An 18,057-nucleotide genomic window follows, 5' to 3' on the forward strand; every position below is an offset into this window, starting at 1 on the left:
ACACACACACATGTTTGTATGGCTATCTTTGTGAGGACACTCATTGACATAATGTTTTATTGATATAATGTTTTACCCTAACCTTAACCATCCAAAACAAATGCCTAACCTTAACCATTACTTACTTAACCGTTACTTACTTAATTACCTAACTTAAACCTAGTCTGAACCCTCAAACAGCCCTTGGTAGGGGTCTGAGAAAGTGAGGACTGGCCAAAATTTCCTTACTTGCCCAAAATGTCCTGACTCTGATGGTTCAAAACTCAAACTGGTCCTCACATGTATAGCTGTAAAGTATTGAGTTTGAGTTTGAGTTTATTTATTTCGATCAGCAAAAAATAAACAAATAAATAGAACCACAAAAAAACAGTTACACATCCCTCTAAAAGCAGGGCTGCATGGCTGATGGAAAGGGTCAGGGCTGAAGCTACAAGCTTATAGATGCCCTAACCTTTACACCATACATGTAAATATATACAGTACCTTTACATAAACAAACAAGCGTACATGTGATCTACACACATATACACACACCTACATGTACATACTCAGCAAATACCAAGCAAAAAATAGACATTTAACATTTGTCAAATCATTCCTACACTACATTTAAATCATTCCCCACCTTCAAGACTGTATCTTTCCAAAATGAACATTTTTAACTTATTTTTAAATTGCACCAGATTTTTACTTTTTTTTGGATCTCATCAGTGAACTTGTTCCACAGCTTCACCCCACAGACAGATACACACATGCTTTTCAGAGTAGTGTGAACAATTGGTTGTTTAAAATTCCATCTCCCTCTTAGATCGTATCCCCCTTCTCTATCACTAAAATCTTTTTGTATATGGCCAGGTAGTAATTTATGATGTGCTTTATACAGAATTTGTGCGGTTCTGAATTCTACTAGATCCCAAAATTTCAGTGTCTGAGATTTTATGAACATTGCGTTGCTGTGATCATAATAACCTGCTTTGTTCACTATTCTTATTGCTCTCTTTTGCATATTGTATATTGGCTGTAGGTTGATGATACATTTTTCTGGTTTAATAGATCTATGTTGTAATCGCCACAGATAAAAGTGTGTTTCTGCTCAGTGTTTGCAAACATGCTTTCCATCACTTCCTTGAACTTTTCAACACTAGAGCTGGGAGCTCTGTAAACACAGCTGACCGTGATATTTTTCATTTTCTCCATAATAATCTCAATAGAAATGCATTCAATAGAAATGTAGAAGTACACACACACACAGTTATTGCAACAATTATTGCTGTTATTATGTATAATTGTATTTTATGTATTGTTATTAATATTAAACATATTTGGCTACAAGAAGACTGTAGAGTCATTTTTGGAGGTAGAGTGCTGCACATTTCATTGTAGCCATGGATTGAAGGCTCATTAAAAGTCATTTTATTTGCATCCTTGTAATTAATTTGTGGTGTAGGGTTAAATAGGGGAAAGGATGTTGCGAGTGGAGCATTCCAACCACTATCCCAGAAAATCTCCCCCTTTTCACAGCCCAGTGCTGGCAGGTATGCATCTGCATAATAATGGACATCACAAATTGGAGAGGGGGGTACAATATTATTAAAGGGATAGTAGCATTTTTTTAAAGTGGGGTTGTATGATCTACAAATAGCCCCTAAGTACTTTAATAGCAGTAGAAGACTCTCTGCACTCCTCCCGTTACCAATGCCAGCCCATAGCCCTGCCCAGAGATTTACAATATACAGTGTTGTGAATGGACCCAAAGAAACGGCCTATTTTCGCGGCCTAAAAGAGGTTTTACCTGGAAAAAAATACACAGTTCCATTGTTCACTACAATACAATGTTTTCCAGCCCCTCAAAGTGCAGGAAAAACACAGTTTTTATTTGGACCTAACCAACTGCTGATCAGCGGGCGCTAACCCTGGGCGGAGGGATACGTGAGTTGCGTTTTTCCTGCACTTTGAAGGGCTGGAAAAAATTATATTATAGCGAACAATGGAACTGTGTTTTTTTTTTCAGGTAAAACCACGGCCACGAAAATAGGCCGTTTCTTTGGGTCCATTCACAACAATGTTGTAAATCTCTGGGCAGGGCTATGGGCTGGCGTTGCTAACTGGAGGAGTGTAGAGAAGCTGCTACTGCAATTTAAGTACTTAGGGGCTATTTGTAGATCATACAACCCCACTTGTGCTACAAAAAATGCTACTATCCCTTTAACATAAATAGAGAATAAAAGCGGGCCAAGAATGGGTAGGGTTAGTTGTGTACTAAAAGAGAGATCTAACTCCATTTACACAACGGCTTGTGTTCTTCCTGAGAGATAGTTGGAGAACCAGTTGACAGAAAGGCTATCAGGCTGATGGATGAGAGTTTACCTAACAGGATGTTGTGGTCTACAGTTTCAAAGGCTTTTGACAATGAAAAGGTCTGCACAGTGCTGGTGAGCTGGTGTCAAAAGTTCAACAAAAATCTTTTTTTTTAATTTTTTTAAACATTTTTTTTGTATGTATTAAACATACACTTACATACTCAGACACACACCCACATGCATAAATACACTGAAATTTGTTCTACAAGGGTCTGACCGGGTCCGACTGCTTGTCAGACGTATATTATGTCTATGGTCAGAAACCCCGGACCAAGATGGCGGCGCTATTGACGTACGCTGAGAAGCAGAAGGCGGCATCTAGTCAGTATATACTGTATATCTATGGGGGAACACAAGAGGAAGGGGCAAGTCACCTGAAACGAGAGGAGAGGTAAATTACAAAATAAAACAGGAAACCACAAGACAACATGACAACTTAAACCTGAACAGAGTCTCTGGTCATGACATAAATGAAGAACTGCACAACAGAGGTGGTCTTGTCTTGGAACCAACTGAACGTTTCAACGCTGCCCCCCTACATGCCAAGTAAGAGAGGACAGTGGAGAAAGGTTCCGTCTGTGGCTAAAGAGATGTCAGCTAAGACCAGGATCAGACTACACAATTTTTGTTGTCTTTCACGATGGTCACCATGTCAAATTAAACAATCACAGTGGCTGGTTGTCAGTTATGTCACACTACACGTCCGTTTGCTGGTCCGACTTTCATAATTGGGCCTGCCACTGGAAATTTGTCGGCTGTGAGAAAATTGTGTGAAAATCGGCCTGAATTTGTGTAGTCTGATCCTCCCTTAAGTCGTTGCTATTTGATTTGTATATTCAAAATACAACAAAGAATTTATTTGCAAGTCAAGTGGGAAGAAAACACTCAGCAGAGTGTAATGTCTGCAAAGTGACATTAACCATACAGCTCTAACCACTACATTAGCAGAGTCAATTATGAGCTTATGTGCTCTGTTATCTCTTTTTAACCATCAGCAAAACTTTAACATGACAAACAATTTGTCAATATAAGCCCTCTTCATTTCTCAGAAGCCACATAATTAGTTATAGGTTATCTTGCTAAAGGTGTGTTCACACCAGGCCTTTTATTTTTTTTCGCTGTCGCTCATATCGCTCCTTTGTTATCACTATATCACTCAGCTGCAATCGCTCGTCAGTTTGGCACAATTCAACAGACTAAAGTTTGTCTGTGTCACTGTCATGTCTTTCTGTATACACTGGCACCACCGGGAGTACAGCAGCCAATCAGCATTGAGTGGCAAGCGACTGACGACCAGCGAAATGACGCTGACTTGAGATTTCTCATCTCGGGTGATGAGCAAATTTTCGCTCTGTCGCTGTTGCTCGGAGCCCCAGTGATTTTTCGCCTGACCGAATATACACTCAATCACCCATTTGCATTGACTTAATAAGTAAACTCGTTGCCAGCGAAAAAAATAAAAGGCCCGCTGTGAACGCACCTTTATGAGCTGCCACTGGTAGATCCTCTTTACATAAACATTAGCAACATAAACCACATTGGAGACGATCTTCGATTTTAGAAAATTTCTTCAGATCATGGACAGCAAGTACACATCAAACTCTATACAAACAATAAGAAAGAAAGAAACGGATACCTGGTGAACAAGATCAAAACAAATTATTCTGAAGACAATCCTTCTGGGCAGGATGTGCAAAAAGATAGTGATCAGGGAATGAGAAAATGATGCATATAATCGCTGTAAAAAAAAAAAAAAAAGTAAAGTATCTGCACACACTATTTTAATAAACAAGCTTTCGGTCAGGAGACCTTCATTAGGTAAACGAGGTAATGAGGTCAGACACAAAAGACAAAACAGGGTGCTGGTCCATCATTAAGTATGGCAATATGATCCTGATGTCTGTAAATGTTTCAGGGTGTTGCAGAGGGATAGGGAAACCAGGGACATGCCAGATGCAAGAACCTGGAGATGAGATGCTGTTCTGTATCCACGGCTGGTACAGGATATTAAAGGTGATATAAGGTGTACCAGATCCCACAAAACGAGAAAAAATACCAAGTCTGAGAGACGCTCCTCTGGGACTTTTTCTCTTCCCTCACATGCTTCTGGTTGCTATATACAAAAATGTCAAGGTTTGGGTTTTATTTTCAGCTCCCCAATAGGATAGAATAGAATAGAACAGAATAGAACCGTGTCCACTGAAGTGGAAAATTATCTTTGGCTCACCAACCCAAAAAACCATAACAAGAACACATTGGATAAAAAGTACAAAAATTAATAATAATTAATAAAGTGAAAAGTAGAGCAGTACGAATAAATGTCTGTGGGTTGGTCACTTTGTTGAATTAAGAATTCAAATGGCATTTGAGATACAGAATATTTGGGATATGATATGGAGTGGTTTACCTTCTCACCTGCTGCAGTGACATACAAGTGTCTTCAAATACCCTGTGACATCATTGTTGGGTGGAGCTACAGGTGCAGCACAACATGTTTGTGGCCACACTCATCATGATGCTGACATGAAAGCTTCCACCAGAGAGGGCAGCAAAACACTGGTTTTCAGCCTGCTCTTAGTGACTGTCAACATGATTCTTTACTAGAAGATAAAGGAAGATTGCACACTAAGTCTAATGATGGAGTATTGATCCAGGTTGATCAACAAAGTCATCTAACTACATTCATTTTGGTTTCCTACATTGTGTCTTTGTAGCTGGTAGAAAAACATTTTTCATTGTCTTCATCATCGTCTTCCTCTTGTTTTGTGGGTTGAGTCACCCACCTCAGTTTAACGTCACCGTGTAAAGCCTTGAACCTTTCACTGAGCTGAGAGGGAATACAGACAACGTTAGAAGAAGTGAGGTCTGGAGAGTTCAACGAAGACAAACCAAGGAGAAATAAGTTATACCTTGTGAGAAAACAAAGAAAAAGCATTTATGATATTGATATATTATCACCTTTATAGCACCAAAAATAATAGTTTCCAGTCACAGGCCACATCAATCCAAGCATGGGTTGAGTCTTTAGCCACACAGTGACAGTGGTGTTCTAGGCTGGCTGACCAGATGCCCAGTTTGTGAAGGAGCTGCTACTGTTGTCAGACCACCTCCATGTAAATATGGAAAAAAAAGTACAGCAGAAAATTGTTACATATTAAGTATCAATATCTATCTATCTATCCATCCATCCATCCATCCATCGGATGAATTAACCGGTGGCGCTGCGCCGCGGCGACCCGGGCTCCTGCTGTGCGCTGCAGTTTTTCTATGTTGTTTGTCTGTTTTACTGTAAGTTCGTTTTTCTTGGTGATTTTTTACACCACGTCAACCCTAACGGGGGTCCGCCCGCTATTCAGACATCCCGCTATTCCGACATGTCACTATTCAGACATCCCGCTATTCCGACATGTCACTATTTAGACATCCCGCTATTACGACATCCCTCTATCTAGACATACCGGTAGTCCGACACTTTTTGATACCGCTATTCCGACACGTCTTTTTTTTTTTTTTTTTTTTTTTTTTTTACAGCTGCGATACCCAGGGGCGTCTCTCTCTCTCTCTTTTCTTTTCAGCATGTCTATCACTGGTTTGATGAGGGAGTGATGTTCTTAATCTCAACAACTCAACTATCAAGCAAACAAAACTGACACATATGATAAACAAACAGAACTATGCTGCAGTTTGTTTGTCAAGTTAACCTGTCACCTTCAGCACCACGGACAGCGCCGCGGATGAGCCGCGGAGCTCCAGCTGTGAGCGTCTGGGCTCTGGGCTTAGGGCCTGGGGCCTTATTTATCAAAACTGTAAGTAAGCAGTGTAAAACTGCTGCTACTAAATGTTTTGCTTAGGCCTACGGTGAAAAGACAGCCCAAAATATTTACACTTTTTTCAGATCTATCAAACTGTGCGTGCACAACTCTGCACCTCAACTTTGATAACTGGATCCAAGAATGGTGCGCAGTTGCGCACGTGAACACACCTCCGTCCCGGAATGCCTACACAACCATATGGTCAGCACGTGCATATTAATTAGCCATGTGCGCTCTGTGGAGCGACAACAAAGTGACAACGAAGACAACGGGCGGAGGGAGGGGGAAAGAAAGCGAGATACATGGCATCGGGCAATAAATCAGGCAAAAACCTCCCAAATCTCAACAAAAGGGAGCAGAAAAAAGAATAATCTTATGTAATCTGCCCCTTTATTCCAGACAATCTTTTTTTTCTTCTTTTACCTATGTTAAAACAATGTAAAGCAGCAGGATAAACTCAGGTGACAGAATAATAACAGTCTCAGCTCTGCAGATCAGTGTGCGCTGCTGCCTGTGTGTTTTTAAACTTGGAGGGTTTGTTTTTTCTTCTCTAATAGGCCTATGTATTTGTGTATGAGAAACAGTGTCTCAGATGAAAAAATAAAAATAAATCAGAAGGACACTCTGACTATAACGTAATCAATCAATGTCGGAAAAGCGGAATGTTTGAAAAATAGTAAAGTGCCGCTACTCCGACAATGAAAAAAAAAAAGTCGGAATAGTGGGACGCTTAAAAAATAATGTTAATGCCGCTATTCCGACAATTAGAAGTCAATGTCGAAATAGCGGCATGTCTGAATAGCAGCATGTAACCATTCTAACGTGTTGCTGAAGTGGTTGCTGCACTAAATGGCGTCCCTTGCCCAACTTTTACTGGTACTTTTACGTAATTACCATCGGACTCCTGTCGCCATGCCAAACAATTCCAGCACATGGGGGAAGCAACCTGGTACTCCCGTACAGCAGGGAAGCGCTGCTGGCTCTACAAACTACGGGACTTTTATGGAGGTAGATTTGTGTCTTTATTATTCAATCAAAAAAAAGGTTGCTTCAATCAAAAAATATATTTTCAATCAAAAAAACCCGTTTCAATCAAAGAAAAAAAGTGTTTGAATGCAAAAATATATTTGAGACTCAAAAAAATGCATTTGAACACTATTTTTTTTTGCTTGAAAATGTTTTTTTTGATAGAAGTGAAGGTTTTTTTGTTTGAAGCAACTTTTTTGATTGAAGTATTGTTGTTTTGTGTTTGGGCCATATTATGGGTAGGACATTTGTGTCTTTATAATTCAATCAAAAAAGAAGTTGCTTCAAACAAACAAAAAATATTTTCAATAAAAAAATCACTTCAATCAAAAAATAAACCTTTTCAATCATAGAAAAAATGTTTTTGAATGCAAAAAAATATTTGAGACTCAAAAAATTGCACTTGAACACTTTTTTTTTGATTGAAAATGTTTTCTTTGATTGAAGTAATCTTTTTTGTGTTTGGACCATGTTATGGGTAGGACATTTGTGTCTTAATTATTCAATCCCAAAAAAGTTGCTTCAATCAAAAAAAAAACATTTTCAATCAAAAAAAAAATATTTTCAATCAAAGAAAAAACTGTTTAAATGCAAAAAAAAAAAAATCATTTGAAGTGTTTTTTTTTTTGATTGAACTTTCTTTTTTTTTGAATGAAGTGAAAAAAGTTTTGAAGTCGTTTTTTTTTTGAATCATTTTGACACAAACGTACCGCAGTGGGCGGGTGCTTCCCCATTGGTCAGACATGTTTGAGTGACAAGTGTCTACACCAACGACGTCTTTCTGACAAGCAAGTCATGGTCGCCACTCGCCAGCGAGCCAGGAAGCAGTGGTGGAGTTGTTGGTAAGTAGATAAAACCGTATTAAAATGATTGGTGTCACGTTATTAGCCTACTCTGTTTGATATTTCGATTAAACATACAGCTTGCTAACTTAGCTCACGTTGACTAATTTGTGTGATGGTGTTAGATATCTGACGCCTCATATTGTCAGGCAGGCTAGCAGGGTGCGCTAACGGCTAATTGAATTGTTTATTTCACTTAAGTAACGTTACAGAGGCTTGCTATGTGCTAGTGCTATATTGTGTTATAATACGTAACGTCATTAGTGGTCAAACAACAGTCCACAGGCCAACTGTTGCCCACAGCGCTGCCTGTTTAGCAGCAACAGGTCATGCAGAGCCTGAGTCTATCTTCTCACACAGCCCACAGGATTACAGCAATTTGACCGTCCCGCTCTCTCTCTCGCTCACGGGTAGTGGTCTCCCCACCATCACACATACAGGCAGTCAAATGCTCGCAGACACAGAGGCAGATGCTGTTATTTTGAGAGCGGGGCTTACATATGCCGTCCCGTACGGAAAATAATGTTGCATACCACCGGTAACATGAATATATACTATTCCGTTGCTCGGTGCGCAAACTAGCTGTGTCAGGCATTATTTATAAGTAGCCTAATGTCCCGCACAACTCCACATGGAAAACTGGCAGTTCAATGAAGTGATGCTTATTGTCTGACATAGTGTACAAGTAGTTACTAGCTTAAAGTATTGTGCCAATAATGATCCTTCTGGTAAATTTGGCATTCAGTTGAAACACAAAAGCTCTTAGTTTAATGAAAATCCTTGGAAAAGAAGACAAGATGGTTTGTTTAATTAGTATTCATTTATTTAGATTTCTAATATCATATAGTATTGTCCTGTCAACCCATTACAAGTCTTGCCTTATTCAGTGTTGATTTATTGACATGTTTATGTAAGATGTTTTATTAGAAGGTGTGTGAGTGAAAGTTGTCTGAAGTTGTATTTTTCTATTTTATTGCAATGCTGATTGATAATGTAGGACTCTGGTCCTGGCTTGGCCTAAGTTTTGGTGTCTCTAGGTGCTGTGCTCTGTAGGCATGACACATTCATTTCTTTATGTGATACTTTATTTTTTGCATCAAATTATTTGAAGTATTGATAAGCAGTATTGATATCGATACAGGTATTGCTGCACTCTCAATTATAACTGCTCAATAGTGTCGTATGGTTACTTTTATTATACAAGCCATCAATTTTGATGGCTTGTTAGTGTAACCGTTAAGCATAATGGCATTAATGCTATATATAGCGTACACTTAGCCAGATATTTTTTATTTATTTATTTTTTTTTTAAAGTAGCTAACTAGCTAAAGCCTTAAGTAGCTGAAATTAAGTTGTCTCGTGTCTCTGTCTGCAGCAACACACACACACACACACACACACACACACACACACACACACACACACACACACACAGACAACGATAGCTACCTACATTAACTGCAACATCTTTCCAGGCAGCAGATGGACTAATTGTTTTTCCTGTTGATCAAATTATGTTTTTTTAGGCCAAGAACTCCACTAAAACTTTTTGGAACAGGATTGCTTAATAAAGGTAAGAATGGATGGGTAGATTTTATTTATGGTTTTGCTCTTTTTATGTGTCTGGTGTATTGTAGGTCATAACCATTTTCACAACGGCCATCTTTTCTCCCTCCCATTTAGAAAGACCAATACTACACATCACCTCTTGTGCATGTCTTCATGGCAAGGCGATTATCACATACTCAGGTTACACTCCACTTGCTGTTGACTGGATTCACACTTTTTAATCTTTAAAAAAAAAAAAAAAAAATTATTAGTCTTTTTAGACTCTACCTGCTTCATCTAAAGTGATTGATGGTGTTATTGTTGATAACAGTGGTTAACTTAGGATCTAATCTCTCATCCCAGTATGACAAGCAGGCAGCCACTGCCGCTGCGCAGACTTTTCTGTCAGTGCTTAATCGCACCATAGAAGAACCCAGGCAGAGGAGTCAGGACATGCCTACTCCTTCAACTGTACAAAACGAGATGTCCAGGTAGTGTAGCCAGCCAGCAGTAGTGCATTTATTTTTCAAGTCAGCCATGCGGTATCAGAGCTGAGGGTGTAGCAACTCGACTCAAATGCACGACTCAAACACAGCGTTAGGCAGGGTAACAGTCTTTACTGGAAAAACAGGTTCGGTACACAAGTAATCCATCAGCGGGGGCAAACAAACCAGACAGGGATCAGGCAAAGGCGAGGTCATCCAGAACACAGGCAGGGGTCAATACCAAGGAACTAGAAAATACTACAGAGCAATAAAGGCTATGAAGTAACGCACGGGGACAAAAAGACGAACTGGCAACGGACAGGGGAAACACAGGGACTATATATACACACACACAGAACAGGTGAAAGTATTGAGGGTGGGGACAGACAATCAAGGAGGAGGACGAAACCACACGAGGAGGGAAGGGGAATCTGAAACGAGAGGAGAAGTCAATACAACAAGATGACACAGGAAACAGAACTATAACATGGACCGAGTCATGACATGCAGGTTGTAGGGGATTTGTGAAATGTTATTCCACATACACAGCCATCCCATGCAAATTTCATTTTTTACTGACCCCTTTTTGTAAAATATTACAAATCTATTTTACAAACAAGGGTCTCACATTTTTTTTACTTTTTTGCAGATCATTCCCTGGATTTTTCAAAAGAAAATCTGCAGACAAACACAGAGACAAGAAACATAAACCATGGAAAGGATTTGACATGGCTTTTTTCTTATTGAGTGACAAAGCAGAAACAACCCCGACCACACAAGATGAACTGGAGCTACTACAGGCAGGGCTGGGAAAGAGGACTCTCTCGATCACTAAAGACTTAAGCCATGAAGAGGTGAGGAGCAGCATCTTTCTTTATCTCCCCCTACCTCCTCTATCATTGCCTTCTCCACGATCGATTTTTACAGATATACCTTCCTGAAATGTTCTGTCTTTATTACTGTAGTTGTCCACTTTACTGGAGAGCACCTACCCGAAAATGGCAAGTCTTGAAGGAGGATGGCTTCTATACAAAGCAGCTGGTATGTTAAACAAGACATTAGATTAACATAAGGCTATTTGAATAGAATCTTTAAATAGTGTGGAGCCCTGCACTACACAAGGCTTTTCCGAGTTCAAAAGGAGTTTCCAGAGTTTCCCAAAATAAGCTGTTCGAAAATACTGACTTGACAGTTTTTTTTTTTTTTTTTTAAGTGGGCACATCCATGTGTACAGTGATCATAATGTGATAACCAAACTTGCCGCAAGGAGATATGGGAAATTTAGTGAATAATGTTAGAGCTTAACTCAAGAAGAGATGTCATAGAGGCTCGTATCTAAACATAAAAACATCTAATATATTTTTCTGAAACATGACATTGTAGATTATTATAATGCAGAACACCTGATTGTGCACGTTTTAACTTTTTGTCCTCGATTTCATTATCATTACAGTCGATAATACTTTTCCTCATGTCATTATTTTTCACTTACAAGTATGCCATGAATGGGTCAACTTACACTGGCTGAATGCCATGCTCAGCACACTGATGTTAATATACTTGGTTGGCACTACTTTTAATTCCCATAAAACTTGAATTTGCAGGTGGACATGGAAGGAGGAGAATGACCGCTGTCGCCTTAGAGTCAGAGGGATACACTGGCTCTGTTCTTAGAAGCGCCTCCGCAGGAGGGAAGTTTATGTTATATATTGCTCCTCTCCAAGAGAAGATTGATCTGACACCACTGCCAGTGGATGCTCCAGAGTTCAGTCTCATGCCAAAGGCTACATGCACACAGTGCAAAATGGTCATGCCATTGCAAATGCTAGCCCTTCATGTGCAAGGTGATTGTGAAGGGACGTCTTGGACAGCTCTTTGTGATTCAGAGGTGAGACGCCTTTCTTGTCACATTTTTCCACTTAATGCAAGTGAAAGGTGAATGTTGCCACCAGGCCTCCAGACTAACTTTTTTTAAAACTGTCCCTGGACATTCCTGAAAAACGGTCTCAACCATCCCGAAGTGAATGTAAACTGTCCCAAAATCGAAATGGTGTTTTTTTTAGTGTTTTTTTTCTTCTCTAATTGTTATCATCTATGTCTGTTATTGGCATAAGATAAACAGAAACATCATTATGAGAAAATAAAGTGTAGTCATAATAAATTAAAAAAGCCCCTGGAAACATGAATTTGAATATTAAAAATACATATATTATATCAAAGCCGAGTGTCTGATTAAGCATCCACAAAAGTCTGAGTGAAAATAACCATAACTATAAGAAAACCTGGTTTAAAAAAATTAATTTTGCTGTTTAGATTAAACAACTCTTGGCCTGTTTAAATGTTAAATGACTGACAACTGTCAATCAGAGTGTTATCTAGTTATCTGACACATTGTTTGGCTGCGTTTTCAGCAAGAAGATGAGGAGCTTGATTCTTCTGTTCCTGCGACTTTAGATGTGCCACCATCGAACAAGGTATGGTTCTATGTAGGACAGAATAATATTTATTGCAATAATAATATAATGTTTTATATTTTTATTACTCCTGATTTTGAGTGAAACCATAAATGATCAAATGAACATTTACTATTTACCATTTATGCTGAGAGGGTTGCTATAAAAATTGGAACTAATCCTGTCCATACATCTTCCCATTTAGCAAAGTAAGACAAAATGCCCGATATGCAACAAATACTTCCCAAGCCAGGACATTGAGTTCCACGCCAGTATCTGTGGAACAAGGTAAGTCAAGTCACATTTATTTATATAGCACATTTCGTGCGACAGGTGCAGACTCAATGTGCTTAAGAGTAAAAAAATAAATAAATAAATAAAACAGACAAGTGGTGTATGTCCTTTGCATATAATAACATCACATTTTTTAGTTTGCTGTGATTAGATGGAATTCATTGTAACTTCCATTCTTAGTTGTAGTCCTGTATGGAGCCCAGATGCTGGACCTGAAAGTCCCCATGATCTGCAAGAACCAACACAAGATCCAATAGATGACATCTCATGGTAAAAAAAAAGAAAAGGGATCTTGAAACTTTGATTTTGCTGCCAAAATATCTTTAGATTTTTAAGATGTAATAATTTATTTTAACAGTGAAGAAGATGTTCTGCGTTGGGTTGACTCAAAAGTTGAGACGGGGAAGACCTTCAACATTTGTGTCTCGAGGGACAACATGCTGGAGAGAGGTCTAAAGCTTTGGCAGCGCCAGAAGACTGGAGGCCCAGCGAACAAACTGAAAATTACCTTCATAGGAGAAGCTGGCATCGACACTGGGGCATTAAGGAAGGAGTTCCTGTCTGGTAAGTAGTAAGCCAGTCACAAGTGTGTAATACTTCCAAATCAACAATAAAACCCTGTGACTGAGGCTGTTCTCTGGTTTGTTTATGTCCACAGAGATGGTTGCTGGGATAGAGACGCGCCTCTTTGAAGGGGGGAAGAAGGGGAAGATCCCAAAATACTCCATCACTGACCTGGACAAAAACTATTTTAAGTTTGTTACTCTTATTCATATTCTCATATTAATCAACAGTATTACTTATTTACTTGCATTTACACAATGGTGTATACTATAATGGTGTGTACAACTACTCACTGCTAGAGGAATAGACTACATTAAAAAGATATTGCTCGTGGTACACCTCTACATATCTTGTCTTAAGACACTTTGACTCTGTGACTTTGGGTACATAGTAAGTAACCATTCCAAATATTGGCTCCTGGCCATTCCAGCCAGGAACTTATCTCCTGATTCTGTAACGTGAGGCACCTTGGTGTACAAGTGCACCCCCCTGACATGATGCTGGTATGTCACAGGGACTTGGGTACATAGGAATGAATTTATATTTTCACCTCGTGCATTGTATTTGTCTTATCCGGCTTAGTACAATGTTACGATGTCATTTAGCAGACGCTTTTATCCAAAGCGACGTACATTGAGAGTTCCTACAACACAAGCAAGGACTTGTGTAGTACTTCCTACTATTTGTAACTGGATATCTCAGGACAAACAGCTTGGCAGAATTTGATTATATGTGGCCAGAAGGTCCAGTTGGACTCTGAACTAATTAGATTTTGGAGTTCAAAGGTTAAGGTCACTGTGATCTCACAAGGTGGTTTTAGTCTGAAGAATGTGATCTTTGGGATGGATTGATAAATTAGTCACAATTAACCTAAATATTCACTTTCATATTTAAATTATATTCCTTCAGCCTTCACCACATGGGGTAAACAGAGGATGTTGGCCTAAATGGCAAACTGACTCTTGTTGCTGGAGGAATATACTCACATGGAAGTATTTTCAACAAGCAACTTTCTCTAGCATAGTTTTTAGATAATAGAGGAAAAAAATATATCCATGGTAATGGTGTGAATGAACAGGGAGGTCAATACATAATTTTGTCATAGCATCACTTTTTTATTTCCCCCTCTTATATCCAGAGTTGCTGGTGAAATATTTGCAGTGAGCCTTGGCCAAGGTGGACCGCCTCCAAGCTTTCTTCAAGAGTGGTGTTACCAGTATCTGGTGACCGGGACACTGAAGGACATCACAAAAGAAAATGTGCATGATGCAGAGTTGTCCACATTAATCGAAATGGTGTGTTGAAATCTCAAGCGCATATCCTTCCCATTATGAAAGTCTTGTGTGAAAAATATTTTTTCTGGAAGTTATGTTTGGAAAATATGCTTTCAGATTGAAAATGCAACTGACGTGACACAGTACACAGAGGAAATTCTTAACTGTGGATATACGGGCCCCATCACCTTGGAGCACAAAGACAGCATAGTAAGGTATGCATTGTTTTTTCTATAGCTCACCAAACGTTTCATGGATTTTTACCAAGGTGCAGTGAGCCAACCATGGTCTACAGATGACAAGTTAAAGTCATTGGGCCTCATTCACAGCCAGTGCATACGCACAAATCTGTGCTTAAACCTTGCGTACAATCGTTTGACACACAAATCTGGGATTCAGCAATATTTTCAAAAAGTCTGCAGTAAGATAGGCACTAAAGTTAATGTCCAATGTCTATCTTTTTGTTAGAGCTGTTTTGCTACATGCCACCACGAAGCGTACACCAATGCTTCAACAACTGCAAGAAGGCCTTGAACTCTACCAACTACTGTCAGTCATGCAAAGGAAACCCAAGGAATGTCGGAATCTTTTCGTGATTGGGGATGATGACAAGGTAAAATAAACAAGACGGGTGCTCATAAAACACAGTCTTGCTAACGAGCCTAAGGCAAGGCAACTGTATTGAAATAGCAAATTTTAAGCACAAAGTGATTAAAAGTGCTTTACACAGTAAAATAAAAATCTGCATATAGAATCCACATTTATAAAATAGTAACATGAATGCCTAAGTCCAAAACCAGTCCAAAACCTGTCTCACACCCCACACTTGGAGATGGCTTTCTGTGTTACCTTCAGTTGAGAGACAGCCATTTTAGTCCCCCTCTTAGACAATTTATGGAGTGGGATTTTGTTTTGATTGGTGGTTCCGACCTATAATAACTCTACTGTTCAATTTAAAGTGGTTCATTATTTCCTCGCCCCACTATTTTACTCGTGATCTAACGGCAAGTGACTTTCCGTTTGTCTGAAATGCATGAAATTTTAGAATTAGACTCCCACTTAAATATCACGTCTCATACTGTTTGGTGTGCTAAATATAATTGGTTTTAGCTATGCTCTTGTCTGTCTTGACTTCTAAGATGCAATCCAAACTAACCAGCCCAATGTACTTTATGTTTCAAGGTTGATTCACATTACATCATCTCCAGCCTGGCTCCAGTGATGAGCGAGACAGGTTCAGTAAAACAAAGGACAGAGACGCAGATACTGAACTTCTTTCAAGATTTCCTTCTCGAGCTGGAGGGTATGTATTGGCATTACATTTTTACATGTTGGTAGCAGAGCTACTCCATGTCTACAGCAGCTGGTTTAAGGTCATATGCAAGTAAATCACAGACATTGTGGGGAGTCTGGGTACGCTACATGAGCGACCTACAATCTGTGCAATTTATGCTTGTTCTACTAGTGCAGCTTACTCCCCCCCGCTTTTGGTAATTTTTCTAAAATCACGTTTTGCTTTCAAATCAACTGAGCTGCACCAATGTCAATGTCATCCATCAAACTGAATATGAAACTTTTTCACCATTTTCTTGCATTTGACTATGCTTAACTAAAGATGGGGACACCAGTCAGCCTGATGAAGAAGACAATGGAGCACCGCTCTCGGTTCCTCGAGTGATGCAGTGGCTCACGGGGCAGGCTCACAGACACATGCTGGTCTCAGAAAGGGAGAATTTCAAAATCACAGTCCTGTTCGATCACACTTGTCTTGAACGCATGCCAAAGCACACAGTGTGCTACCCTGTTGTGAGTGCATGCAGCACCACTATAACATTCCCCACAGCACATCTGAAAGATAGTGATGCATTTAAGTCCAACCTTGAAATTGCAATCCGATATGGTTCCAGGTTTGATAGAGTTTAACTTTTTGTTTTACTAAACCTGATGTGTTTAGTCAGTTAATTTTAGTTCAACCCTGATCCTCTCAGACTACTAGTAATCACCACTCCTGCAAAATGTCTCCTGTTGTCTGCTGGGTGTTCTGTTATTTTCTTGCAATCAGTCTTGCATATAGAAACGTTCTGAAATATACTGTACAATTAATGGTATACCAGCATTGACACCCCCTCCTTCTCTGGGAAACAAGCAGAAACTGATAACATGACAGCAGAATTTCAATTGGCAACACACTCAAAAGCTCTGAATGTTTGGACAGTTGCTATTGCTCTCATGTGTCTGATACACTGTGCTCAAAATTATACAAAGCAAAATTTAAAGAGGGATGTATTTCTTTGCATTTCTGCTTGTTTCCCAGAGAAGGGTGGGTATAAGTCTGACATTTGACATTAGGGGCTCTAGTTTCGTCGACCAGGTGAAGTCTGTGATCAGCGCAGCTTCGCCACGCCAACGGGGCGTGGACCAGGTCCATTTCGCAAGATTGGTGGGCCGCGCAGTCAGACTTAGACCGGCGCAACCCCTCCCCTCGTCCCTCCCACCGGCGCAAACGGCAAAGAGGGAGGAGAGAGGGCGGGAGGGAGACAGGAGGAGGAGAGAAAGGCGTGGAGTGGGTTTGACACAGCCGAGTCAGATCTTCACCAATCAAAGGAGCTCCTCTCCTCACCTTTAACTGCGCGGCGGGTGATGCGCGCTGCAAGTTTGTCATTTTATACTTGGACATGGACGGAGGAAACAGCGACGCCAGAGGCCGAACCTCTCCCAGGAGGAAACAGCTGTTTTGGTCCGGAGGTCCGAGCTCAGAGTGACCAATAATGAGTTTACTAATATACTTAACCAGGATTGATCTGATACACTGAGAACCCCTGCCCAATGTAAGAAACAACAACTAATAAACTAATAAAGAAACTCACATTTATTCAAACCCTGTGTATAAGATCAGAGGTGTAGGCTACACTAATCACAACATAAACACACACCATGTGGATGAAATCAGCAAGGACGCGCTTTCTCTCTCTCCCTCTCTCTCTCTCTCTCTGTCCTCCTCTCTCTCTCTCTCTCTCTCTCTCTGTCCGTCTCTTTTTTTCTCTTTTTTTTCTGTGATAGAGATGCTGAGTATACTGTAGTAGGCTATATACTGACTATCTGATACCGAGGCTGTTGTGGTGGACTAAGAGAGATGATGATTTGTGTTTTGTTTTTCATTACGGCTGCGTGATGCGGTCGCACGTGCTTATGAATTAATAAGTAAATAAATAAATACAGCGATCATCACAAGGGCAGAGTGGTATCTCAACACGGCAGCGACATGCAGTCATCCACCCTCAGTCCTGCTTGGGACATCCACAGCTGCTTTTCAGTGCCAGTTCGTCCCTGCTGTGTTAATTCAGGTGGAGTTTCCTTTACGCACGGACAGCCTTTGATCTCTGCTTTGATCTGACGTCA

General features: G+C 39.9%; 1 protein-coding gene across 1 annotated transcript; it reads left to right on the forward strand.

Moving 5' to 3' along the window:
- The first annotated feature begins 4,313 nt into the window (after positions 1-4,313).
- Positions 4,314-16,581, forward strand: LOC146971550 (G2/M phase-specific E3 ubiquitin-protein ligase-like). Its single transcript, XM_085801882.1, has 10 exons — positions 4,314-4,373; positions 12,485-12,547; positions 12,732-12,814; positions 13,179-13,384; positions 13,479-13,575; positions 14,523-14,679; positions 14,776-14,873; positions 15,127-15,271; positions 15,841-15,965; positions 16,287-16,581. Exons 1-10 carry the CDS (start codon positions 4,314-4,316, stop codon positions 16,579-16,581), a joined length of 1,329 nt encoding a protein of 442 aa, XP_085658008.1.
- Positions 16,582-18,057: the final 1,476 nt, after the last annotated feature.

The sequence above is a fragment of the Trachurus japonicus genome, chromosome 16 (genome assembly GCF_045865225.1).
Source record: "Trachurus japonicus isolate A0001 chromosome 16, Traja_1.0".
NCBI classification, from domain to species: domain Eukaryota; kingdom Metazoa; phylum Chordata; class Actinopteri; order Carangiformes; family Carangidae; genus Trachurus; species Trachurus japonicus.